At 37.5% G+C, this 26766-nt stretch overlaps 1 protein-coding gene across 9 annotated transcripts in view; it reads left to right on the forward strand.

Moving 5' to 3' along the window:
* The window catches only part of EYA4 (EYA transcriptional coactivator and phosphatase 4), a 275586-nt gene that overhangs the window by 207091 nt on the left and 41729 nt on the right, over nt 1–26766 (forward strand). For 4 of the 9 annotated variants that reach the window (XM_042987169.1, XM_042987168.1, XM_042987170.1 and 1 more), the window contains exons 5-10: nt 9438–9530; nt 14027–14093; nt 15362–15504; nt 15647–15790; nt 18571–18650; nt 22562–22745. In XM_042987169.1, the coding sequence (XP_042843103.1) occupies nt 9438–9530; nt 14027–14093; nt 15362–15504; nt 15647–15790; nt 18571–18650; nt 22562–22745 (711 nt within the window). The remainder of the gene's footprint in view (nt 1–9437; nt 9531–14026; nt 14094–15361; nt 15505–15646; nt 15791–18570; nt 18651–22561; nt 22746–26766) is intronic. The other 5 variants (XM_042987172.1, XM_042987173.1, XM_042987171.1 and 2 more) reach the window with 4 other exon arrangements.

The raw sequence follows: 26766 nt of genomic DNA on the forward strand, positions 1-26766 counted from the left end.
GTATATATATTTAACCGAACTAAAACAGACCTGATAAAATGTAAAAGTCATACAGCGCAGGTATAATTTGGGCTAAAAGGTCAGAAAACAGTGCAAGCTTTGAAGACTATTCATGTACGCAGGGCAGGCATTCAGACAATGAATCCTTACGCTGTTCCTGTTCTCAGGGGACAACATGACTGTTTTAAACACTGCAGACTGGTTGCTGAGTTGCAACACCCCCTCTTCTGCAACAAGTATGAGAGATGATGGTACACTGCATGTGTTTGGGTGTGTGGTGTTGCCCTTCTGGTGTGCTTTCTGTCGCTATTTCTGTCTGCACTTCCTTTTCTGTGTTCGGTACTTGTAAAGAAAAAGGAGAGATAAACGTGACTTTTTGTTGTTTATGGATAAGTTGACCATGTTTTTTTTCTTACCAGCTAGTATTCTAATAGTAGATTCCTTAGATCAGTAGCCTTCTTCTCTGACATTTTTTATAATGTACAAACAGATGCATCTGTTGTTTTTCTAACTACATATCATTCGATTAAGTGGGTAATTCAGCACAGCACTCCTATCAATAAGAGCAGGTGAAGCATATTGTACATGTACACAACCTCAGTCATCGCCATAACCTACAGACTGTCTTTATTTAAATTCTGAACGTGACAAAAAGATAGTTGCCATTATATGGACTTCAATAAATATTCCTATTAAAATACCTAAAGTAACATTAACATTTAAAATTCCACCATTTAGGGGCGCCTGGGTGGCTCAGTCGGTTGAGCGTCCCACTTTGGCTCAGGTCATGATCTCACAGCTCGTGAGTTCGAGCCCTGCGTCAGGCTCTGTGCTGACGGCTCAGAGCCTGGAGCCTCCTTCTGCTTCTGTGTCTCCCTCTCTCTGTCTGCCCCTAACCCACTCGCATTCTGTCTCTGTCTCTTTCAAAAATAAACATTAAAAAAAATTTTAAATTCCACCATTTAAAGAATTATCAGTGATGAAAGCTGTACATTTAAAATTATAAATTAATATTAACTCTTACAATACATTGAACTATAGATATTTACTTCATATACATAAAATATATAAAAGTATAAACAAACCCTTTCTAAATCAAAAGTTAATACACTAACAAAATTAAAAACTAAAAGCAAAACTATAACACTAACATGGAATCATCCAATATTAAGATTAAAAAGAAAACCTCCCTACCTATTGGAAATGTGCATTACAAGAAAGAAGTTAGGATAGGCAGTTTGGCTGGACCTTGCTGTGTCTCTGATTAAATCAAAATATATGACCAGTGAATGAAGAATACTCCGTTATGCCCATTATTTATATCTTTATAGTTCCGGCTTGAATTTTTTTTTGATTCCACACTTAAAATATACTTTCTTAAAAAATTTTTAATGTTTACTTATTTTTGTGAGATAGAGAGAGAGAGAGAGAGAGAGAGAGCGAGCATGAATGGGGGAGGGGCAGAGAGAGAGGGAGACACAGAATCCAAAGCAGGCTCCAGGCTCCCAGCTGTCAGCACAGAGCCTGATGCGGGGCTGGAACTCACAGATGGTGAGATCGTGACCTGAGCCCAAGTTAGACGCTTACCCAGCTGAGCCACCCAGGTGCCCCAAAATATACTTTTTATACTTAAAAATATGTTGAAGAATTTAGTTTCTCTTAATTGTAGCTCAGGGGTCTCTTTCTGTAAAGAGCCAGATAGCAAATATTTTAGCTTTTATAGAACATACTGTGTTTGTTTCAGCTACTCAGCTCTGCCATCATAACTCAAAAAGCAGCCATGGGCAATGCATAAATAAATTAATGAGATTCGTTAGGTTCCAATAAAACCTTATTTATGGGTCCCAGTATTTAAATTTCATAATTGTCAAATCATAAAATATTCTAGTTCTGATGTGTTTTTTTAAAACTGTGTTGAAAAACATTTTTTTTTAGCTCACGGCTGTTGTTCTGCTCTAAAATATTCATGTAACACGGACAGCTTTACCATAGTGAATGCGTACAATCAGTGTTTAGTGATTTAGATCTAGTCTCAACCAGAAACATTTTTCTAAGTGTTAAGCATCAGATTCTCCAAGTTCTTAGTGTTAACGTTCAGATTCATGTGGCCGTGTAAAAAAACGAGGACTTCCGTGCCAAGAGGAGGAGCACATTTACTAGCTGTGTCACCTTGAACAAGTTACTTAACCTCTCCAAGCTTCAATCTCTTTCTAAAAAGGAGGATGATAATATTTCCTTGGGAAAGCTTTTGTTTTTAATTAGATAGTATATACAAATTGTTTGCCAATAAACATGAGTATATTTCCCTTTCTTTAATTAATAATTCAATTATAACTAGGCAACAGTTTTTAAGGAAGTTGAAAACATGCATCGTGTTAAAAGACTCTCCAGTGTTTTGTCACGTAATAAATTCTTCTGCATTTAGAATGTGTAAACCGGCCAAAGAAGATAAACTTTTAGTAGTAAAATATTAGGTGTACTTTGATTATTAATGATACAGTCCTAGTGGCAGATTGAGATGAAATTTATGAATTTATGGATTTTAATCACGTTGGAGTACTTACTGTATGGGTGTATGTTGGGTGTCTATAACACAGACAAGGATTTGGTGCATAATCTCTCCCATTGACTGTAATCTTGGAGTTTTTTGTTGGAATTGGATCACTGTAAAATTATAATGAAAGGAAAAAGCAAAAGCTAAGTTCGTGGCTTTTCAAAATCCTTCCATTAACTTTGAGATTTTCAAAAAGATTTTAATTGCATAGTTTTTACTAATATGAATAAATTCATAGTGTCACCTTAATATCCTACCATACTACATTGATACTCTTTAAATGCATTACATTAGGGGCGCCCGGGTGGCTCAGTCGGTTGAGCCACCGACTTCAACTCAAGTCATGATCTCACAGCTTGTGAGTCCGAGCCCCACATTGGCCTCTGTGCCAACAGCGCGGAGCTTGATTCGGATTCTGTGTCTCCCTCTCTCTCTGCCCCTAACCCACTCGCATTCTGTCTCTGTCCCTCTCAACAATAAATAAACATTAAAAAAATTTAAATATATTACATTATCCTTGAAGTGATTTAAAATGCTTCAACACCGTAGTCTTAATTGTATAATTAAATCTGCAGACTGATACCGGAAACTAATTTTCCTTTCAAACTTTTGTTGCTTATAAAATTGTTAAAATGTAGAAGTGTAATAAATGCGCTCATACCCTAGCATACAGACCAGTGGTCAACACACTTTTTCTGTAAAAGGTCAGATAGTGAATATTTCAAGCTTGCAAGCTACTGTTGCACAAAAACAGCCATAGACAATGCATCAATGAAAGGCCTTGGCTATATTCAAACACAACTTAATCTATGAATACTGAAATTTGAATTCAAAAAAATTTTCACAGGTCACAAATATTCTTCTTTTGATACTCTTCAACTGTTAAAAAATGTAAAAGCCATTCTTAGCGCACAGACTACACAGAAACAGGCCATGGGGAAGATTTGGCACATGGGATGCAGTTTGCCCACTCCTGATACAGGGCTATACGTATTCTCTATATACTTCGTTATATGCATATTTAGGCATGTAAATGCATGCCAGTCATATGAAAAGGTACTTCCAGGTATAGGTAAGATTTTAATTTGCTTAATGGTGTCAAGATTCATGATTAGCTATACTTTACAAAAACACTTATGTCTGTTGGGATTGCTTAGGGTAGGATCAAAAAGTGGATTTTCACTTTCTCAATTAAAACATATCAAGTTCCTGTTATATGCCAGGTTCTGTGCTAGGAAATGGGAACCCAGTGACCTATAGAATGTGATATTGTCCAGCAAGGGACCAAAAGTCTAGCATAAGGAAACAGAGAAGAAAATAATGAGTGCATAATGTGTTCAAGGTGGGTACATAGCACAGGGAGGGAATATTTGATTATACATGGAGATTAAGAAGCTACTTTAAAGAGAAGGTTTGGGGGAACCAAAATTGGACATTCTGATCAGGTTTATAGCATTTTCTGTATTTGAAAACCTACATGTCGTAGGAAAGAATCTTCCAGATTTTTAAATATATAGGTGATTGACTCATGCAAGGGATTTGTTTCTGGATGTTCTGTGTTCATGCAATAGAGCCATCTACCATCGTGGCTCTACTCTTTTTAGATTTTCTTTTTTGGAATGAAAGCCATACATTGCTTTGTCAAATTGTTTGACAAAATTAAACACTTTCTGTATATTTAGGAATGAAAGGCGCTTGGAGCTCATAGATTTTAAGGTGACTATATTGATACAGATGAACATAAATCATAGGCTGTACTAATTATTAAAACCGGTAGGCGATACTGTGTGCTCCCCTGTAGTGTTATAAATTGTACCTTCCTGATCTCACTGTGCCTGAAATTCTTTTTAGAACCTGTGCTGTCAGAAGGAGCTGTGGGTGATTTTGTGGTTCAGAAAGGAGGATATTTTGAGTTAACGTATAGATGTCTTTTAAAGGCAGATTTTGGAAGTGAATGTAAAATGTAAATTACTTGCATTACTTTCTCTTTCAAGAATGAAGTCTGCTATTACAACTAATGAACACCAACTTTGAATTTTTACAATAAAGCAGACTTTCTCCACAAATAATTAATGTACATGCATGTTGTACTTGAGTTCCAAAGATAATCCGAACAGGCAAGGTTAAATGTGCTTCAAAAATATGCATAGGAGAGTCTGGATGAAGGTTGAGGCATGAAGAGAGGAAACCAGTCTAGCCATAGCTGAAAGCTGACAAGAATCACATACAATCTTGATTTAATCCATAGATATCAATTATCTCTGAAGGTGAAAAATAAAAGCCAATTATACCAATATATTAAAATCAATATATTAAAATTATTTTGACTTTTTTCTTTTTTTTCCCCAGTGTTTCCAATGCTCTCTGAAAAAGATCCAAATTGTAAATGCATAACTAGTAGCGGGGTGCTGACAATACAAATATTTCTTGAATAATAAGTTCTGTACAAAGGGCTATCTATAGTCTCTCATTGCATTGTAAGAAAAACCCTGAACTACTGGATTAATCCTGGATCCTAAATTACTTATTTTGAACATACAGAAGGGCAAAAACCACAGTGCTCTTAAGGGCAGTAAAATATGATCATTATTTTTGATATCAAAACATTTGTAAATTTCATTTTGTTGAAAAATATGTCTATCTCTTATAAAAGATTGTCCCAGGGACGCCTGGGTGGCTCGGTAGGTTAAGCATCCGACTTCAGCTCAGGTCATGATCTCACTGTTGGTGGGTTCAAGCCCCGCATTGGGCGTTGAGCTGACAGCTCAGAGCCTGGAGCCTGCTTCGGATTCTGTGTCTCCCCCCTCTCTCTCTGCCCCTCCCCCACTTGCACTCTGTCTCTGTCTCTTGAAAATAAATAAATGTTAAGAAAAATTTTTTTAAGTGTCCCTTCCACTTTATAGCATGTAATAATTGTGTACATTGTCCTGATAGGTTCAAAGCCCTATTGAACCTCTATGTTAATTTGAGAAAAATGAAATACAGTCAGAAAAAAATACATTTGAACATGACACTGAATATACACTGATAATCATTTGGAATGAGGATTTTGTGTGTTTTAGAAAACAGTAAGATATTTCATTGATGGCTATCTTTCTAGTAATGCCTTACACATATGTAACTAAAAAAATTTTGCCTGCCACTACAAAAGTATATAGTATATCAATTTCAAGTGCAGAAACAAAAGCAAGACAAAAAATGGAATACATTTCAAATATGTTTGGACCTTTATTGAAAATGACCTGCAGTGTTCAAACTTTATAATTAAAGTAGTGTTTTCTTTAGACGAGTTACCTGTTTTATTATAAATATTAAGATACTCATTCATATCCTAACATCTTTCTAACCAACGAATCATATATGGAATATCCATTTCACTTCTCTTAAGTTTCCTGCCCCTGAAAAAGCAAATTATTGATCATTATTTGATGGGTTTTTTAAAAAACAAACCAAAATAACTGCATTTTACTTGAAGCTCAAGAGATGTTTGTTGATACCCACTTAACTTGAGAATACTTTATTTTCTGTGGTAGCGTAATTAAAGTTCCCTCTTTTCCCCTTTGTTCTTATCTGCATATGAAAAATAGATGAGCATTAATGTGCAGTTTTTCCCCAAATGTTAACACCCATTTGTTGAGTGATTGCTTTAAAACCCATGCATGTTAGTACACTGAACATACCTTGACATTTACGCTTTACTTCATGTACTTTCTACGGATGCCTTTTCTCAGTAAAATGAAACTTCTCTGTCTTTGACTAAATGCAGACCTTTAAAATTTTAATGAGAGATGTTTCCACTATAATGAATGCAACCACAAACTCTTTGTCTCCCTTTTCTTCCTTCTCCTTTGACCATCTGAAACTTTCAAATTGAGGACATTATAATCCCTATCAATACAAAGTTGGGATCCACAGTAACATAACTAATCCCTGTGTCTGGCTCCTGGACTACTTTTGTAGACCCAGCTCACGTTCTGATCCTTTCTCCTCTATTCACAAATATGTAATACCTTCTATTTTACAAGTATTATTTATAGATTTAGGAAATTAGCCAGTATTAGAATTTGGAAGTTTCAAGAGACTGTCTTCTTGTATGAGTTTTGAGGAAGGCTTCGGACTCTGCTTTTTTTGTCAGAAGTCACAAGTGGACATTGCATCGCAGAGAAAGCTTTACATCCATCTAGGTCACACTCTGGGTCATCATACAGATGAAAGGGATTCTGGATTAGTTAGTGCTTCCTGTCCGGCAGTAGGGTTTAGAATCTGGATTCCGAAACCATCGAACTCTAGCTCTTACTAGCTGTGTGACTATAGGAAAATTATTTAGCTACTGTGTACTTCAGTATCATTATCTGGAAGAATTAAGATGGTAATATTATCTACCTCGTCTGATTGTCATGAGAAAGAAATGAGTTCATATCTGTAAGGCACAGCAACAGCACCCGGCATGGTTAAGTATCTTTGAAGTGTGTGCTGTTTTTATCTGCTTTCAAACTGGCTGCTCATTGTCTTTTATAAGATTTTGTGAGAAAGAAACAGAAACCATACTTTAGTAGCCTATTCCCGTATTTTGCAGTTTTCATTTTCCTTTTTTTTTTTTTTTTTTTTAATTTTTAGAGTTTATTTACTTATTGGGAGAGGGAGAGGGAGGGAGCACGCACAAGCAGGGAAGGGGCGGGGAGAAGGAGAGACAGAATCCTAAGCAGGCTCCACACCATCAGTGCGGAGCCCTGTGCGGGGCTCAGACTCACAAACTGTGAGATCATGACCTGAGCCAAGATCAAGAGTCAGATGCTTCACCGACTGAGCCACTGAGGTGTGCCTTGAAGTTTTCATTTTTAGCATAGTGTTCTTTCTTTTTTTTTTTTTTTTTTTGTAATGTTTATTTTTGAGAGAGAGAGAGAGGGAGAAAATGTGAGTGGGGGAGCGACAGAGACAGAAGGAGACAGAGTATCTGTATGAAGCTGGCTCTGTGCTGACAGCCGACGGCCCGACGTGGGGCTCAATCTCACAAACCGCGAGATCTTGACCTGAGCCGAAGTCAGACGCTTCACCGGATAAGCCACACAGGCGCCCCAACGTAGTTTTCTTAAGTATGCTGTCTAGGGGATAACCCCGTTCTTACCACTCTCCGAGCCTTTGTAAAGAGTCCCTGCTGGGAACAATTATACCATTTTCATGCCTAAAGGAAGGCAGCTGGTTATGGTGGACAGATTGTGGCTGTAGAGCTAAAAAGACCTGAGTTCAGATCTTAGCTCCCTCCTCTCCTGCAGTAGAACATATGCAAGCTCTCGAGCCCGCCCTTCAGCAGCTTCCTGTGGTGGAAAATGGATAAAGTGGTTCACACTGGTGGGAGTTGTTTTAACGATTAGCTACGTGTAAATGGTCTAGCACACAGCAAGCTATTGATACATGATTTTGTAGTAGTAAATAATTTTGTTGTGTTAAATATAATTAGTAGTCAAGTATAATGTACATGGACTGCTCCACAAATCACTACTGTAAAGTATTAACCACCAGTTCATTATTTATCACCCTACAAGTAACTGGACACTAATTCTTAGATTATCGTTGCTATTGAAAAATAGGTCAACCTTACACTTCCTTTTTGCTGGGATAAGTAATCCAGATTTCTTTACTTCTTCTTTTGGACCTTTGCAGTTCTCTGAATCTTCCATCAGATCTTCATGATATTATTAAATCATGGATGCGAAATTAACCTCAGGGCTCACTGAGGGAGGGTCCGGTCCATTCTGTCCATGTGAAAAGAGAGCATAATCGTTACTGCATGTTTCTCCATCAGTTAATTGCTTTTCTAACAGAGTAACTTTGCTGACTGGCTTGGTTGATGGGGACGCTCTGACCCCACTATTCTTTTGGTCACGTTTGCTCTTGGTTGGCGAGTCTTCAGTTTTCTTCTTTATAGTTTTCTGCTTGCTTCTAACTTCTTTCACTTTATCATCCCATTTATGACCAGGAAACCTAAGAGGTGTTAAATAGAAAATCATTTAGTTTATCCCCTTGCTGCTGTGATCTACGTAGCAGAGCGTTGCCCACGAAGGGAAAATATGGTGTGACAAAAACAGGTGGAGGCTTTTTCACGGCTCCCCTCCCCCACTCACTGCATCTAGTAGTGACAATTATAAATGCCAGCCTACATCATTCCCAAGTGAAGATTTTGGCCAAATACGCCACTTCAAAGTAGAAATAACACATTAAAGGGTTTTCAGAAGATGTACTTGCTGCTGTAGAAATTATCTCTGTCTCTCTGCTTAGCTCTGTAATGCAATAAAAATTGTTATACCATTAAAATAAAAAGCCCAACATCTTAAGACTCTTTATATTTTTTAGAGCAGAAATTTATTGAGTGCCTCATTTTCCACCCGTCACCGGAACAGGTCCATGGTTTCTGTATTTGCATTTGCCTCCATTGTCCTCTCAGGCAGTCAGTCTTTTTTTTTTTTTCTTTTTAATATCTCCTCGGGAAGAATAAAATATAAGCTAGTAAATCTCTTTGTTATGATTTGGATGAAATGTGCTGAAGACTGACTGTGATTCCCTTTTTCTGTCTTGTGACTATAATCCCAGAGTGTGCCTAGGTGAGTTACAAATGCAGATAAGTGTACTGCCGGTTCCCTGTTCAAGGTGGACTGCCTTGAAAAACCGGATCTGAGAGAACTAGCTTAGGCAGAGGACTCTCATACTGAATCCTCTATAAATGCATGCCCACTTTCTAGAAGCTAAATTAACAAAACTCTCCTCATCGGCTTCTCAAGTCTTCTCTTGCATGCCCATGGTAGCGTGAAACACCACTAGTGGAACAGTCAGCGTCTTTGATAAAAATTTAGAATTCAAACTCACATGTACTTATTCTTCTACATAGTGTCTCTCCTTGCAGTCAAAACAGAGCCTTTGAACAGCAGTGAAGCGGCCACCACCTCTGGAGATGGAGCCCTTGACACTTTTACTGGGTCAGGTAAAGCCTTAAGCTCACGTGTTGCTACGTACACATCGGGGTACATACACATGGTCGTCCTAGCGAACACGCGGCATAAATACCAAAGCGGAGTTTTGAGAATGCGGACTGTTACAAACTTAGCAAGAGGCTTACTTTTTTGAGAACTTACTGTCGCAACCCTGTATATTTTTAAAAAATTCTGTCTGGAATCATGTTGCTGGATTTTCAGTGGCCAGCAAGACAACCCTCTGACGTTCTTGTTAGAAATAGGCAGAGCTGGCTCCCTTTGTAATTATTTTATACAGTGTTTAATTTGATAATTAGGTTGTAATAGTTGCCTTTGTTCCCTTAACTTGTCCATTTAAATGGCATTAAAAACCCCCTTCTCTCCCAACATTCGAGATGTAAAACTATCCATTTGATTCCTTCTAAATAACCTTGTTTCCTCTCCGGGTTTAAAAAAATCCTCCTGTGTAAGCAGCTGAGTGACAAGTATTAAAGGTTAATGGGCTGCAGGAAGACACATGCTGGTTGCATTAGAACCCAGCCTGAGAGCACTACTTTGACTCAGTGCTTCAAAGAGAACAATAGCGTGTCTTTAAACGTCAATCCCTTTAAATATAAATACCTGATAACTCCCAGGTGGGCCCAAAGGACTCGCATTAAGTTGACTTCATTAAAGATTTTAAGTTCCGCTACTTTGTTTAATTTATGATCCGGTGAAAGGATTTTTTTTTTTTTTAAACCTGAGGAGGAACTTGAATAGTACAAAGATGAACAGTAAACCTAGAAGAGTATCTGTGGTAATTACATCTTGATTCTGTTATTCGACTGTAAGATGTCTTATGTTTTATCCGTATGCTCACGTACAAAGGTTTTATGTGAAAAGAGTTGAGGTATATCCTTGAGTCTAATATCACTGTAGCATGCATTTGATTTTTATAGATACAGATGATCCCATTTCATTTGTTCACACGCTGATCGGGGGCAGTTACCATGTATTCATATAAATAGTAGTACCCCAGACAGAGAGAGGTAATAATTCATACAGTCTGCATAGAAACTCACATGTGCTAATCTGTATCCTTTCTAGCAATTCACTTGCCTCCCAGGAGATAGATAGGTACCAGCTTACTCTAGCATTCTTTATTGTTCACCTGCCATATCCCTTGTAAACTTTTTGCAGAGCGAATGCTTCTGAACACATTTTTAGGGAAAGGAACGGAATCACTAATTGCTGACATCCTCAAATAGTATACCACGAGCTAATTGAAAGCTAAGTGACAAAATCGTACAAAGGTAGCTCCAGAAAGAATTATGGAGGTCTCTGATCTGTTTTATAGGCGAGAGTACAGAGACACAGATAAGCTAAAGGTGGTTAAGGCCAGACCGGTCCAGGCCTCCCAGCTGGTCACTGGTATAAATGAGTACAGAACAGTGTTCTGATCAGTCTGGCCATGACTTCTGGAAGACCTCATTGGAAAATACAGAACTGGAAAACAAAAGTGCTGTAAACAGTCATCCTGTCTAAAATTCAGTCACATTATCTTTACAAATAGTTTGCCAGTTTTCATTTAAGAATTATCCAGGGCTGTGCTGTCCAGTCATCACTGGCCATATGTGGCTATTTAAGTGTAAATTATTGAAAATTTGGCTTTAAAAGTAAAAATTGTGTCTCTCGTCACACCAGTCACATTACAAGCGTTTAATAGCTGCATGTGACCTTTTAGTGGCCACCACGTTGAACAGCTCAGATACAGAATATTTCCAGCACCACGGACGAGGTTCTTTTGGACAATGTTCCAGGTCAGGGATTCTCAACAGCAGTACTATTAAAAATTTGGCTAACTTTTTTTTTTTTTAGTGGAAGATCTGTCATCTGCATTGTTAGATGTTCAGCAACACCCCTGTCATCTATCCCAGAATGGCAGTATGACAACCAAAAATGTCTCCAGACATTTTAAATGTCCCCCAGCAGGCAAAATTCCTGCCTACCCCCCTACCTCACTCCCCATCTGCCACTCCATTGAGAGTCACTGATCTAAGGTGTCACAGTAATTAGAGTAACACCTTAAAATTGTTTGCATCACCCTCTGAGAACCTGGTAATATTGTATAGAAATTTGTTGTAATTAATTCTCAGGACATTTTGAAAACAAGCAGGTTCCTTACTTTTATGTGCAGCGATGATGAAGTATAATGAGCTGAGTGCTTTGGGTAATGTCTCTTAATTAATTAAATGACAATGGGGAATAAAAGGAAAGTCTCCCAGATCTGTACACGGTATCTCCAGAAACCCTACTGAAGATGAGACTGCCCTGTGGAGAAACGGACTTTACTTTGGTCAGCATAATCTCACCCCACTTTAGGCACATTTTGTTGTTTCTTGTTATCTGCAGATCCATGAGTTAGAATACATATGTCAATTTTAGTTAAGAAGCACCAGCTCTCCAAGTTTTATGTGAACGTGTCAGTTTTCTGAGCCAACGATTTTGCATTCTGTTTAGAAAGTGAATATAAAGACATTACTATGACATTTCAAAGGTTGAGTCTTGACACTGGCATGGGTACATTATTTTCATGATTATCTAGATTCATTCATTCGAGGGAGGAAGCATCCTGTATATTCAGATTCATTCAGATATATGGGAGGTTTTGTTTTGTTTTGTTTTTTTCCTGAAATAATTTTGCTCTTCAGCTCATTTTATAAAAGCTGCTGTGGTGAATGGTTCTTTTCATTATTTGATGTCCCTTCGGAAAAGCCTTGTGATCTATAATCTTGAGAAGAACTGATTACTGTAAAGTCTTGAGTGTGCCAAAGCACCGTGTTATAAATAAGACACAAAAACACACGGAGTTATGCCTCATTTAACTCTATTTTTGCCAAACAGAGCGTTCACTATTGTGAGCTAATTAATCACACTGGATTTCCTGTGGAATAACACTATTGCTATTGTGTAATATACATTTAGTGCCTGTGGTGTGGTAAAACAACAACAACGACAACAACAACAACAAACTTGTTCTCATGAAATTGATTTCAAAGGTTTAAACATGAAGAGACATTAACATTAACACATCAACACATTAACATCCTACACAAGGCAGCCTAATGCTAATGTCTTTATGTTAATACATAAGTAGAAAATAGTTCATTGGTCCATTTATTTTCAAATACGTATGGCTAGTTCACTTAAAGTTTGCTTGGTAGAACACAACACACCTCTAGTCATATTCAATGATTTTCCAAAATGATTCATAGTATCTTTGAAAACATACTTCCTGCACGATTGCTATGAAAACTATAATATACTTTCCATACTCAGAGCTTACAGGCCAAATAGCATTTCACATATATTCAATCCTACGTGTTTATGAAATGACAGATCACAAGGGTACTTAATAGCATTTGGATATGGAAATAGATCATGTTTCATAAAATAGTTAGCAACCTAAACCTATTTGTCACTTTTACAATTCTAAGAGTTTAGCTCCAGTATTATTATGAACAACTTAGAAGGGACATAGTACTTTGAAGTATAACCATGATTGATTAGACTAAACTAATTCCAGCGCTGCCTTGTGTACTACTTTAATCTTTTTGAAAAGTGAATGAACAGCAGATGGCCTAATAAAGACACTCTGTGTGCTTGCCCAGTATGGATTGGCTCTGAGGGACCTGCCTGAACACTTTGGAGCCCATGTATTTGCAATACATCTGTCTTAGTCAAGGCAGATGGTTAAAGGAAAGAGAAACTTCCAAACTTCTGAATGTATTCCAGTTTGGGACGAAACGTTAATAGGACCCAACATTCACCTTGAAGATCTTCCCAAAGGCGTACTCTCTGTGATAGTTGAGAATATATTTGTAAATATGATGGCTGCCATACCTTGCAAACGTGCTTCTTAAGAAGTGGTGCGTTATCACTCAGGCTTTCTATCCATATTCCAACTACTAGTTGAAAATCTCGGACTCGGCATTTCTCACTCCTCCTGCGATTGGTACAAGGAGAGGAAATAGAAAATGATAGTGTTTTACAATTTCGAAACGCAGCTTGGGACTTCACGTTTTTCTTAAAATTTTAGTAGAACAAATGTGGAGGAAGAGCAGTACGTTGCTGTCATATATTTGAAATTTAAAACATACAGTTTGTAAACTTTAAAAATGGACTTTTACCTCGTGAGAGCTTGAGTACCTGTAATCAAAGATAATTATTCATACGTATTGATACAAAAGAGGAGGCTACTGATGCGAGAGAGCAGAAGAGTGACAGAGAGGAAGGGTTTGTGACAAGAATGAATTTCATTCTCTTACAACACACTTGAAACCGTTCAATTAGGATGAAATGTTTAGGCATCTGTCTCTGTTTAGAAAATGAGATTTTTCCGTGTAGAAAGTGTGTGAATTTTAAGAAACATCTCTTTAGCACAGTAACGTCTTCGAATTGGTTTGTTCCTTCTAGTGAAACATATTTACGAAGCAACTTTTTTTGCACTGGTTTTTGTGTCTTACAGTAATTACTAGTAGTGGCTACAGCCCCAGATCAGCGCATCAATACTCCCCACAGCTATATCCTTCCAAGTAAGTGGTCAATAGATTCTTTCAGATTTGCGAGAATTCTCCGGGGTTAACTTTATTAATCTGTATTCACACAACATAACTTGAACTTGGGATACATTTATGTCCATCTACATAAATGTGTTATAGAAAGATAGCTGAATAGATAGACACTTGGATAGACTAGTTGGCTGGATTAGACCTATAGATAAATATCCTGTACAAATCTAGAAATAGAGAGATACTCATGTTCTTCCGGACAATTTCCCTTAATCCTGGTTATTTATATACCATGAGGAAAGGCATCAAGCTCAAACCAGAACACACTGATTTCTTAATGAACATGCAAAAAATGCTGAGTAGCTTAAGGAAACTCTAACGAGATTGCATTTTATTCAGACATTAGCACTCCATAATTTGTTCGATCGTTACATCATTTTCACTGGATTTCAAGTTCTAAAAACCGTATTTTTGAATAACATGCTCTATTGTTTTTATAACAAAAGTAGTCAGCTTATTGAAGACAACGGTAGACACGTCACGTTGAGCGATGTTAAATGTATATCTGAACCCCGTTATAATCAGCCAGATATGTTAAGAGATTGGATCCATGACTCCCACACATTTAAACGTTATTTTCTGTAGCAGCTACAGAAAATAACCTTAAACAGGGGCTGGTGTTTGGCTCTCCACTTGGGAGCATTCTGTAAAATTGGCATGATAAAGGGAATGGCATTCCATTTCTTTTCAGGAAGCAGCTGTCTCCCTTTTTCCTTTCTTTCCTTCTTCATTTTTTTTTTTTTTTTTTTTTTTTTAAGATTTCCAGTTCAGGGTAGAGAGTTCTTGGTAGGGCTTTTGATGACTCTTGTATCCATTGCATAACATTAGTTCACTCCTACTGAGTAGAAGTATACTCAGGAGCATATTCACTGGCCTGTACTCCACTTCCCTTGTCTGCACATTAACTGGAGTACGATTTCAGATTTAAACAAGAATTACAGACCCGGAAGACACTTTAGATATAATATCTGATCCCAGTTTCTCATTTCGTAGGTGAGGTGCAGGTCTTTAGGGAGTTGAAACTATTTGTCCACAGTCATGAGACTGATTTGTCGCAGAGCCTGGGCTCCTGGCATTCAGACTCTTTCTTGTCCTTTCCTTGTTGTTACAATTGTATTGCGGATAAAGAAGGGCATTACCTCCTGGCTATTGTAAGGTTTCACTGAATCTAAGCTGTCTGAATTAATGTGCAGTCTTTGTTGCCACAGTAATGCTATTTTTCTGATATTTAGGCCCTATCCACACATTCTTTCTACACCAGCAGCTCAAACAATGACTGCCTATGCAGGCCAGACTCAGTATTCGGGGATGCAGCAGCCAGCCGTCTACACAGCCTACTCACAGACAGGACAGCCCTACAGCCTGCCCACTTACGGTATTTCACATCTCCTCTCTTTTCCTTTGGTTATGAGTGGGCAATCCTGCTGGCCAGTGGTTATATATTTTAATGTAAGCTGCAACTCAGAAGTAGGGTCATCTGACTAATGAAATGCTTTGCACATGCATTTCCCGAACAGATCTGGGCGTGATGTTGCCAGGGATCAAGACAGAGAGTGGACTTTCACAGACTCAGTCCCCGTTACAGAGTGGGTGCCTCAGTTACAGTCCGGGGTTTTCTACCCCCCAGCCAGGCCAGACGCCTTATTCTTACCAGATGCCAGGTGAGTAGCCACACAGGAAATGTGTTATATGAGGATGAATTCCTTGACCGAGACTCCTTGACTTCAGACTAAGAAGATGCATCCAGGAAAATGGTGGTTTTTTTCTTTTCTTTTTTTTGACGTTTATTTATTTTTGAGACAGAGAGAGACAGAGCATGAATGGGGGAGGGTCAGAGAGAGAGAGGGAGACATAGAATCTGAAACAGGCTCCAGGCTCTGAGCAGTCAGCACAGAGCCTGACGCAGGGCTTGAACTCACAAACTGTGAGCTCATGACCTGAGCCGAAGTCGGACGCTTAACCGACTGAGCCACCCAGGCACCCCCATGAGAATGGTTTTAATTGGCACTGCTGTTCACATCAGGAAAGACAAATACGAAGGAAAAAAACGCAATGACAGTAATTGAATATACATCAAGCAACGTGCCCCGTGCCAAATTTAAATACTTAATTTAAGTTGCATAAAACTAGGCCCAAGCAAAGTAGCCTCCAAGTCATGCCAGTCACACATTTGGCATCTACTTAAGTGACATTCACAGATTCATGACAGTACTCTTTACGTACATAATGCTGTTCGATTATCTTTAAAATTGGGTTAGCGCTTTTCTAAGTCCTATGTACCATTGAATGATTGCGGATTTTATTCCTTCCTACGTACCTTTTGATTAACACTATATTTCTTAATAGGAATATTTATATAATTTGCACCTCCCCCCGAAAACAATCCTGCATATACAAGTATTTAATTTTGCCTCTATGTTTGATCAGTACATAGTAGTTGCAGAAAGAATTTTAGTGGCATAGGAAGACATTAAAAGCTTGTTTCCATCATTTTGTCCATAGTGTTAGTGATACATTTGGGGCTACAAGAACATATTTTAATCAACTACTATTGAAATTTCAGTTCATCGACTACAATGAAATTAATTACTTAGACCTTTCTAGCTAAAGTGGCAGATCTCTTTTTACCTAGAATGTAGGTAGAAATATAGTTACACACAGTCGAAAGCCACAGTGAGCCACTCAGCTTCAGTTAGCAGTATTAAAGTGACCATGAATACATTCTCGTTTACCCCCTAAAATGCTTTCATATTAGGTATTCTGGGCCAGGTCAGTTTGTGGTAATTACATAATATTATAATTACGATGATAAAACAAATAATCAGGGGCGCCTTGATGGCTCAGTCATTTGAGGGTTCAACTCGATTTTGGGTCAGGTCATGATCTTTTTTTTTTTTTAATTATTTTTTTTAATGTTTATTTTTGAGACAGAGAGAGACAGAGCATGAACGGGGGAGGGGCAGAGAGAGAGGGAGACACAGAATCGGAAGCAGGCTCCAGGCTCTGAGCCGTCAGCCCAGAGCCCGACGCAGGGCTCGAACTCACGGACCGCGAGATCGTGACCTGAGCTGAAGTCGGACGCTTAACCGACTGAGCCACCCAGGCGCCCCTCAGGTCATGATCTTAACGGTTCGTGACATTGAGCCCCGCATTGGGCTCTGTCAGCGCAGAGCCTGCTTGGGATTTATTCTCCCTCTCTCTCTCTCTCCCTCCCTCCCTCTCAAAATAAATAAATAGATATTAAAAAGTAATTAAGAAAACAATCAGCTGTGTCAGTAGTCTTTAATTTTACTTCTTCACAGGTACGTTCCATAGGACATGTATTTTTTTTAATGTTTATTTCTGAGAGACAGACATGCAAGAGCGGGTCAGGGCAGAGAAAGAGGGAGGCAGAGGATCCGAAGGGGGTTTTGCTCTGATAGCACAGAGCCCTACGTGGGGCTCAAGCTCAAAAACCATGAGATCATGACCCAAGCTGAAGTCAGAGGCTTAACCGACTGAGCCACCCGGGCACCCTTCCATAGGACATATTTTTTAAAAAATAATCTTTAAATTGATATTACACTTGCTTTTCCCTAATTTAAAAAAAAATAATTAAGCTTCTGACCTTGTAGTAAACTTCTAATTTAAAAAAAAAAAATGTAATGTTTATTTATTTTTGAGACAGAGAGAGACAGAACGTGAGCAGGGGAGGAACAGAGAGAGAGAGAGGGAGACACAGAATCCCAAGCAGGCTCCAGGCTCTGAGCTGTCAGTACAGAGCCCGATATGGGGCTTGAACTCATGAACCATGAGATCATGACCTGAGCCGAAGTCGGATGCTCAGCCGACTGAGCCACCCAGGCACCCCTTGTAGTAAAATTTTAGGAGGCTTCCGAACCTTAGGTGATTGCAGCATGAGCAGTTCTCCCTTGAGTCTAAGCCCTAGTTCACATCTTTCTTGGTTCTAAGGAAAGGACATAGGAAGAAAGAAAACACAGGTTGCTTTACGCATTAATTCTCAGTGGGTTCTGTGTTTATTTCCTAAGCTAACCCTATCCAGATGTTTAACTCAAATAGTTTTTTGTGCATATGCAGTTGGTACGACCATTTGAAAGTTCCAGTAGTTTCCTAGAACTACTCTGCGTAATATTTTATTCTTTGAGAACCTCTGCTCTTCTAGATATTTAACCTTTAAATGTCTTTAGCTGCTGTCCTTAAGACTCTTCCCACATGCTCCTGTTCAGTCCAGCAGACATATGTACCAAAGACTTTAACTGTTGTCACAAGAGGGATAGAACTAAGCACATTTTTCCTTATAAATCTTTCAACTTCAAATTGCACATTTCGTTGCCTTAACAAAACTTAAAATATATTTCTCTCATTGGATTCTGCAAAGTGAAAGGTTTTTACTATTTTGCAAAGAAATACTTTTTAAATGCAATTTGTTCTTTCTTTCTAGGTTCTAGTTTTGCCCCATCATCGACTATTTATGCAAATAATTCAGTTTCCAACTCAACGAACTTTAGTGGTTCACAACAGGTATTGTAGCTTTTCTGTATTTCGACTTTTTATATCTTTCAGATTTCCAAAGAATAGTTGTAGGTTGTCATATAAGTGCGTGTTCTCCTAGAAAAAGGTTTCTGTGTTTAAAGATGGCATTTCAAGTAGTACAAATTAGATATCTAGAATTCTTGGGATCTGTATTAATCTGGGTATTTTAGGTTTTCTGGTTGCTAAAAGTTTGCCCTTTAAACCTTTAAACAGTGATTTTTTTAACCATTTGGCATAGAATTGCAAAATTTATTGCATGTTTTCCTATTATCTTAAGCTGTACCAAACATAATTTTATTTTCTCAAGTTATTGTGAATATTAATGAAGAGGTTGAATTACAACCAGTAATTAAGTTGTGGCATTTTTAATCCAAAATCTTTGTTATTAAACAAAATGCCTCTTGGATTTTTTTTCTTTTAGTTCTGATTCATTTTCATAAATGTTTGATTCCTACTTTCCTGACAGCTGTCATTTTTTTGCTTTTGTCACTGTGCTTGCCTCTAGTAGTCCTTAGTCCCCCTCCTAATTATGTTTTTTTTTTTTAGTATTTTGTGAGTTTTGAAATCTAGTTTGGTAGAATTATGTGTGGAAGAAGAATGAATGTTTCTGAGGAGTGACTGTAATGACACTTGAGAATCTTGTGTCTTTATTCCTTTGTTCTCAGTCATGCTCAGAGTAGTTGAGATACAAGGGTAGTTGATTTCCTTGGTAGGCAATACACTATTTTACTTTAACGTAATTGTTGGGCTTTTTATGTATTCTAAAATCTAATTTATTGCACAGGTGGGCTCTTTGGATTTACTGAAGGAATCATATTAATTGCCTTCTTTTAATTTTTATTAATGTAACAAAAGGCATAACAGAAATCATGATTATTAAACAGTGTGGAAAAATAGTATTTTTGATAGAATTAAACTGTTTAATTTGGCATTAGTCAGAAAAATGGCTTCTTAAAACATGAAACATCAAAGCTAGTATGCCTATTTTATGTTTAAAAATATTCAGAATCCAGGTGGCTCATTTTACTTATTTATTGATATAGCAAACATTTATTGAGCACTTACTATACTTTAGACTTTTAAAAAAATTTTTTAACATTTATATACTTTAGACTTTTGACTAGGCATTGAAGATTCAAAAGTAATGTCATTGTTCTCTGCTGTCTGGAGGGAAGCAATTCTAAAGAAACAGATATGAAAATAATATGAACAGAGAGGGTAGGATATAACGAATATACTAATAGAAATATATGCATGAAAGAAAGACTTCTCTGTTCTGCTTGGGAGGATTTAAAAAAGATCCGTAAAGGAGAAGACAGATTCATGTTATAAAATAGATCCAGTACTATCTGAAAAAATTTAAATCCAGTGGCTCCAAAATAACATAACCTGTATTTTGGACCATGGTTTGAATACCAGTCTGTTATTTTAGTTCATACTTACTGAGTAGTTATTAGGTATTAGGAACTGGTCTATATGCTGGGGACATGTAAGAGGGGACAGGAGTGGATAGGACCTGATTCATGCCTCCTGGAGCTTCTTAATTACTGAGAGAAGCAAACAATAAACCAATAAACACATAATATAGAATTGAAAAGCGTGAGGAGACAGAACAGGGTCCTATTAAAAAATATTAATAGGAATCTAATATTGAGTAGGGAGGATTTTGCGGAAGACGTATCTGTAGAAGCAACATTCAGGCCAGTGCTTCTAAGAATTTGGTGGAGGGCCAGGATGTTTGGGCATGGGAAGTGGTAGGTACCAAACTCCTGAGAGGTGAAATCCTTAGTGTGCTAGAGAATTCAAAGAAGGGTAGGGTTTAGTCTGTGCATGAGGGCAGATGGGGAATCTTACTTATGAAGATAGGCAGGGCCCTCCCTGTATGTGTAGGGCTCTGTAGTTTACAGTAAGGGATTTCAATTTTATTCCAAGCCCAATGGGAAGCTATTAAAGGATTTTGAGCAGGAGAATAGCATCATAAAGTTTATGTTTTGAAAAGACTACTCTGGCTTCCAGCACTTTGGAGAAAGCCAAACCTAAAAATGAGACAAATTAGAAAAACAGTCCGTTGGTTCCAACAGGAAGTGACGGCAACTTGGACTAGGGTGATAGTAGAGGAAATGAAGAGATGGGAAGATCTTTGAAATACATTTGAGTATAAAAAGACATTTTAGGCACAAGAAGCTAGTAGTCTGGACCTTTCCTGTAATTTCATCTGCCCGTATGGGCATTTCGCAGCCTTAGAGAGAGCTTCAGCACGCAGATGTTGGCCTCAGCCTCTCTGGGTTCCATTTCCAGTTCTGAAACTTGCTAGCTGTCTGACTTTGAGCAGGTCACATAACCACTCTGTGCCTTCGTCCCCTTCAGTATAAAATGGGGTAAAAACCATTTAACCACATAGGTGGTTGTGAGGAATAAATGAGTAAATTGACTTAGAGTCTTAGAACAGTGCCTGACACAAAGTAAGTACTAAGCTACACGTTTTACTCTGAGAAATTATGTTGTCGAAGTATTGCTGAGAGGTTTTTTTCCCTTGGTTTACAGGTGGCAATGAGGGAACATCAGGTCCTGAAATGAGCAGTCAAATAGATTTTTAGTGTTTTGCCATATTAGAGTTGGACCAGACAACGTGGTTGATGGGGGGTTTGGGGCACCAACCCCTGACACAGTCAAAACTCCACGTAGAACTTTGGACTCCTCCAAAACTTAACTAAAATTTAGCCCACTGTTGACAAGAAGTCTTGCTGATAACACAAACAGTCGATTAACACATACTTTATATGTTATATGTATTATATATTGTATTCTTACAGTAAATAAGCTAGGAAAAAAGATAATGTTATTTAGAAAATCAGAAGGAAGAAAAAATACATTTGTAGTACTGTCTTTTATTTATCGAAAAAAAAAAATCCGTGTGTAAGTGGACACACACAATTGAAACCCTTGTTGTTCTAGGGTCAACTATACTTAATCCTTTTTGATAATACATATATTTGCTTATACACATATTTACTTTATATAATGAATTTCTTCTTTGCGGGGGGGAAACCACATCAAATGTGGACTTTGTTCCCTTAGGAACGTGTACCACGAAATCTTAATCCTGACCAAGGATTTGTCATCACTGATAACAATTTGGGCTAAAACATGCCAGATACATTAAACACCAATAGTGCAACAAATTTCTATGTGTTACCTTAATATGTAAAAAGGATTTTGAAGGATTATTTAGATCACTTTAAGGTTCTTAGGATTTTTAAATAAAAAGCAGGTCAGAGGAGTTGACCCAATTCTTTTTTCCCTGTAACAAACAAAGCGAACTAAATATTTGAAAACCTCACTTCAGACTTTTAAGTCAAGACCTTAGATGCCATAGCCTTTAAAGGGCTGGGTAAAAAAACTCTAGTATCCATTTGCTTTTATTTACTCTTTATTCCGTGCATAATGATCAAGAGTAACCCAGAAGGGTAACAGAAATCACAGTAATGCAGACTGAGGTCCCTATGGAAGCTGAGAAGGGCAGTCATACTGTCTCCTTACTGGCAATATTAAAAGATGTGTAAGAACTAGTGCTGTGAATATGAATTCATTCCATTTCCTTCTCTCCTCTTCCAGTACATAAGACCTTATGATGTACATCCTTGGATAAGTACTTACAGATAAGTGAAGCAATATGCAACCTTTAGGAAGATGGAGAATTATGTGCGGGACCTGGTTCGCAAAACCAGCAGGGTCATTCACAGCTATGTGCACTCGCTAGAATCCCCTCAAAACCGTGGACTGTGCAACAAATGGAGCCAAACACTAATCTTTCAGTTGCCATGGTGATTGCTTTGCTTTCGAGCATGCCAGGAGTAACTTCTCTTTCAAGTGCACACATGTCTCAATTGTTATTTCAGGATTATCCATCCTACACAGCCTTTGGCCAAAACCAGTATGCACAGTATTACTCAGCATCAACGTATGGAGCATATATGACATCAAATAACACAGCTGACGGCACATCATCTTCGACCTCAACCTATCAGTTGCAGGAATCTCTTCCGGGACTGACTAGCCAACCAGGTACAGATCTTCATCCAGGTGAAACACTTTTATGTTTTGCTGTGTCTAATAATACGGAGAAAAAGAACATTTTTCAAAAGCAAGGCTGAAAGTTCTGATATAGTTATACTGATGTTTAATCTGTGCCGGTACAACTATATAAGATGAGGCTTTTCTTCTGGCATTTCAGAAAACCCTTCTTTTAGATGTGGATGGCTAAGAGATTTTAATTTCAAATGACTTTGTGTGTGTGTGTGTGTGTGTGTGTGTGTGTGTGTGTGTGTGTATGGATATGGATACAAAAAGGCCAGTGAACCTTTTGCCTGATATTCTTTCTTTTGTAAAGATCTTGACAACTTGGAAAAGCTGTAATATTATCTTCTTGGGGTATAACTGATAATATTTCCCTTAAGCTTGAGAGACTGTGTCACTCCTTCATCTCGGTGAGTCATCAGTAGCTCTAGCCAGTGAACATTTCCTACATTCCTAGGATTTGTAGGATATTAGTAGGTAGTTTAATATCTTTGTCTGATTAGCACTTACTTAAAATCCACTGTATTCTCCGTTGTCTGAAGCTGATCTGCAGTGCTACTGGACTTGAGTTTGCTGATGCAGCTGAAGTATTTAAGGTTAAAAGCAAATTTAATAAAGATTCATTGTAATCCTATCCAGAATTCCAGCATGACTTTTTGGAGAAATCTATCAAGATGATTCTAAAATTACAAGGAAAGGCAAAGGAACTAGAGGAGCTGAAATCATTTTGAAAAATAGGAACAAAGTTTGGGGATTGACATTCCCTGATTTCAAGACTCATTAGAAAGTACAGTTATCAGAAATGTGTGGTAGTGACAAAAGGATAGATACACAGAACAATGGAATAGAATAGAGATTGTAGAAATGGACCCATATACATACACTAGAAAATGGATTTTTGACAAAAGTGCAACAGGCATTTGGAAAATAAAGGATTTTGTTTATTTTTCAAAAAATGGTGCTGGAACAATTGGACATCCATATGCAAAAATAGCAACAACAATAACAGCAAGGACAAAAAGCAAACCCCAAAACAGAATCATGACTCGTAACTCATGCCACATACATAGTATACACATAAAAACTAAAACTGTAGGGGCGCCTGGGTGGCACAGGGGTTTAAGCGTCTGACTCTTGATTTGGGCTCAGGTCACGATCTCATGATTCATGAGATGGAGCCCTGCTGACGGTGTGGAGCCTGCTTGGGATTCTTTCTTTCCCTCTGTCTCTCTCCCCTGCTCACACACTGTCTTTCAAAATAAACATTAAAAAAAAAAAAAAAAAACACCTAAAACTATAAACCTTCTATAAGATAACATGGAGGAAATTTTTGTGGCTTTGGGTTACATAAAGATTTTATAGGTACATTAAAAACACAATCTCTAAAAGAAAAGAAACTAGCCTTCATAAAATCAAGAACTTCTGCTCTTTGAAAGACACTGTACAAGAATAAAAAGACAAGCCACAGATTTGGAGAAAGTACTTGGAAAACACATCTGCTAAAGGACTTATATCCAGAATATATAAAGAACTATCAAGATTCAATAAGGAAAATGAAGTTAAGAACTTTTATAAACACCATTAGTATGTCCAAGCTTTTTTTTTTTTTTTCTGACGTCAGTTATTTGCAGGATTCAGGCTCATCTCTGTTTACTTTTCATCCAGTGTTGGAAGGGAAAGAAAATAGGGAAACATGGGCACAACACTATAAATTCTTTCTAATTGGACCAGTGATTCCAAGAAGACTTAAGGCCATTTAATAATTATTTATTGAGTGCCTATTAGGTGCCAATTACTGTTGATGTTTCAATTACTGTTAAAGGAATGAGCTCTCTGTATTCCTTTAACTTCCATTTGATAAACAAGACAAATATCAAGCAGATAATTAATATTGTATGAGTGTCAAAAAAGGGAATATTAACAAGAAAACTAATTTCAACAAGAAGTTCAAATAAAGCTGACACTTTAAGGAACAGCCAACATATGCTTATATCGTGAATTGATGAAATGGTGACATTCTTTCTTTTTTGTTCTCTGTTCAAAATAGTGTCTCTGATCTAACTATGGATCTGAGGGAATATGGTCTAGTATGTATACTAAACTTTGTCTTTGGTGCCTCTATATTTCAGTTTCTTTTTTCTTATCTTCGCTTTAGATCCTTTCTCCTGTGACCACACAGCCCCTTTGAATTTCTGGTCCTTGTCCAACCCTTAAGGCTCCCGTTGAGGCTTTTCATCTAGCCTCAGCCTCTCTGAGTAGTTATATCCTGTGCAGGGCCAGGACTAAGGTAAAGCCAGGAAAACCGGAGGTACAAAATTGAAGGAAACATTCATTCTCAAAGCCCTTAAATTTTATGCCTCTGTGCCTGACTCACTTGAACGTCATTTCAGCCTAAATCCCATGATCTAAATCTGTCCTTATCCTCTTTGAGTCAGCACTTGCATTTCATCAAGAATATGGCCTTAATTTAAAGAATGAGTGATTTCAGAATACTTGCTTCACAGACAGTGAAGATACTTTAGATAAGGAGGTATCTTATCACAATGGGAAAGGTTTTTCTCAATAGTAAGTGTGTGGGGAGAACAGGGTAGGATGACTGCGTTCAAAAAGAAAATCACAGAAGTAATTGATGATCAAGATACTGGAGACTGAATGATAGACAGGACCGGGCAGACTGTGTTACTACAATAGAACCACCATGAGTGAAAACCATGGTGTTTTTAAATACATATACACTGGATAACACTTTGAGTAAAAGGTTGATTTAGCTCTAATTTCAGTATTATGGCAAGAGTTTTCTCTGTAGGATAGACACAGATGGATACTTTCCATTAACTAAAAAGTAATAAATATTCAGAATAGCTATTTTATTTATATTTAAATACTAAATGCAAGCATGTAGATGTGCTCAATGTGTGACTTTGGTATGACACATCTACATGTGACTTTCTCATATTCACTATCAGGGTGCAATTTCTTCAGGTTTCCATTGATTGCTAATGCCAACAAATATAGTTCGACATAATTTTCAGATCTTATCAGACTTGCTGTTATATTTAAAGAAGAAATAATTTTTACTTTAATTATATTCTTCTTTTAACCAAAATTAAAATAATATACATGTCTGGATTTTTAGGGGAGTCTGTGATCCCAGACCTTCAGACAAGGTAGTTTTAAGTTTGATTTTTGCCTTTTCAGATCTGGCATGCATCCAAAAAGCAAACAAGTTGATAACTGTGGGATTCATTATTGATGAAATTTGAGGTACTTAGTTCGAGGGTATGAAAAGTATTTCCCGTTAACCAGTGCTGCATTTTGGAGTTAAAACAGAGCCCTAACAATTACATCCACATTTTTTCATAAATCATGTACTGTTGACTTCTCTAATTTTTAAAATAGAAACATGCTTGATGTTCTATAAAAGACGGCTGGTTGTTGTGGTTTAGGGATAAACTTAAATGGAATTAGGTTGGATCTAAATATCTAAAACTTGGAAGGTGCATTTATTCATTTCTGTACTGATTAAAGAATAATTATTCATCACACATAGCGTTGGCCCAAGAAAAAGCCTACGGCAATTGGTAACGACTAATGTTATTTGGAAACTGCAAATAGCATTCAGTTATTGACTTTACCTTATTAGGCAGTTTGACAGTCTATTTAAAGAAACTACCATCTATAAAATTAAATATAATTAGTAATTTGTAATAGTATCATCCTTTACTCTGAGACCTTGGCAAACATTGCAATACATTAGCTAATTAAACTTTACAATTGCTTCAGAGAAGTAAAAGATATAGTAAGATCACTTCACTCTTTGAAAAGAAGCCAGTTTCTTAGGCAGAACTCAGTAGAATTTCCATAGCTTCGTGGCATTTCACACAAGGACAGGAAGGAAAGTAAAGTGCTCATTTATTTAATGGAAGCTAACAAGAGGATTTAGATAGAAAGGACTGACCACATTTAACTTCTCTGACAATTCGCCTTTGCCCTACCTGCAGCACTAAAGTTCCCTAGTGCAATTACC

The sequence above is a fragment of the Panthera tigris genome, chromosome B2 (genome assembly GCF_018350195.1).
Source record: "Panthera tigris isolate Pti1 chromosome B2, P.tigris_Pti1_mat1.1, whole genome shotgun sequence".
NCBI lineage: Eukaryota > Metazoa > Chordata > Mammalia > Carnivora > Felidae > Panthera > Panthera tigris.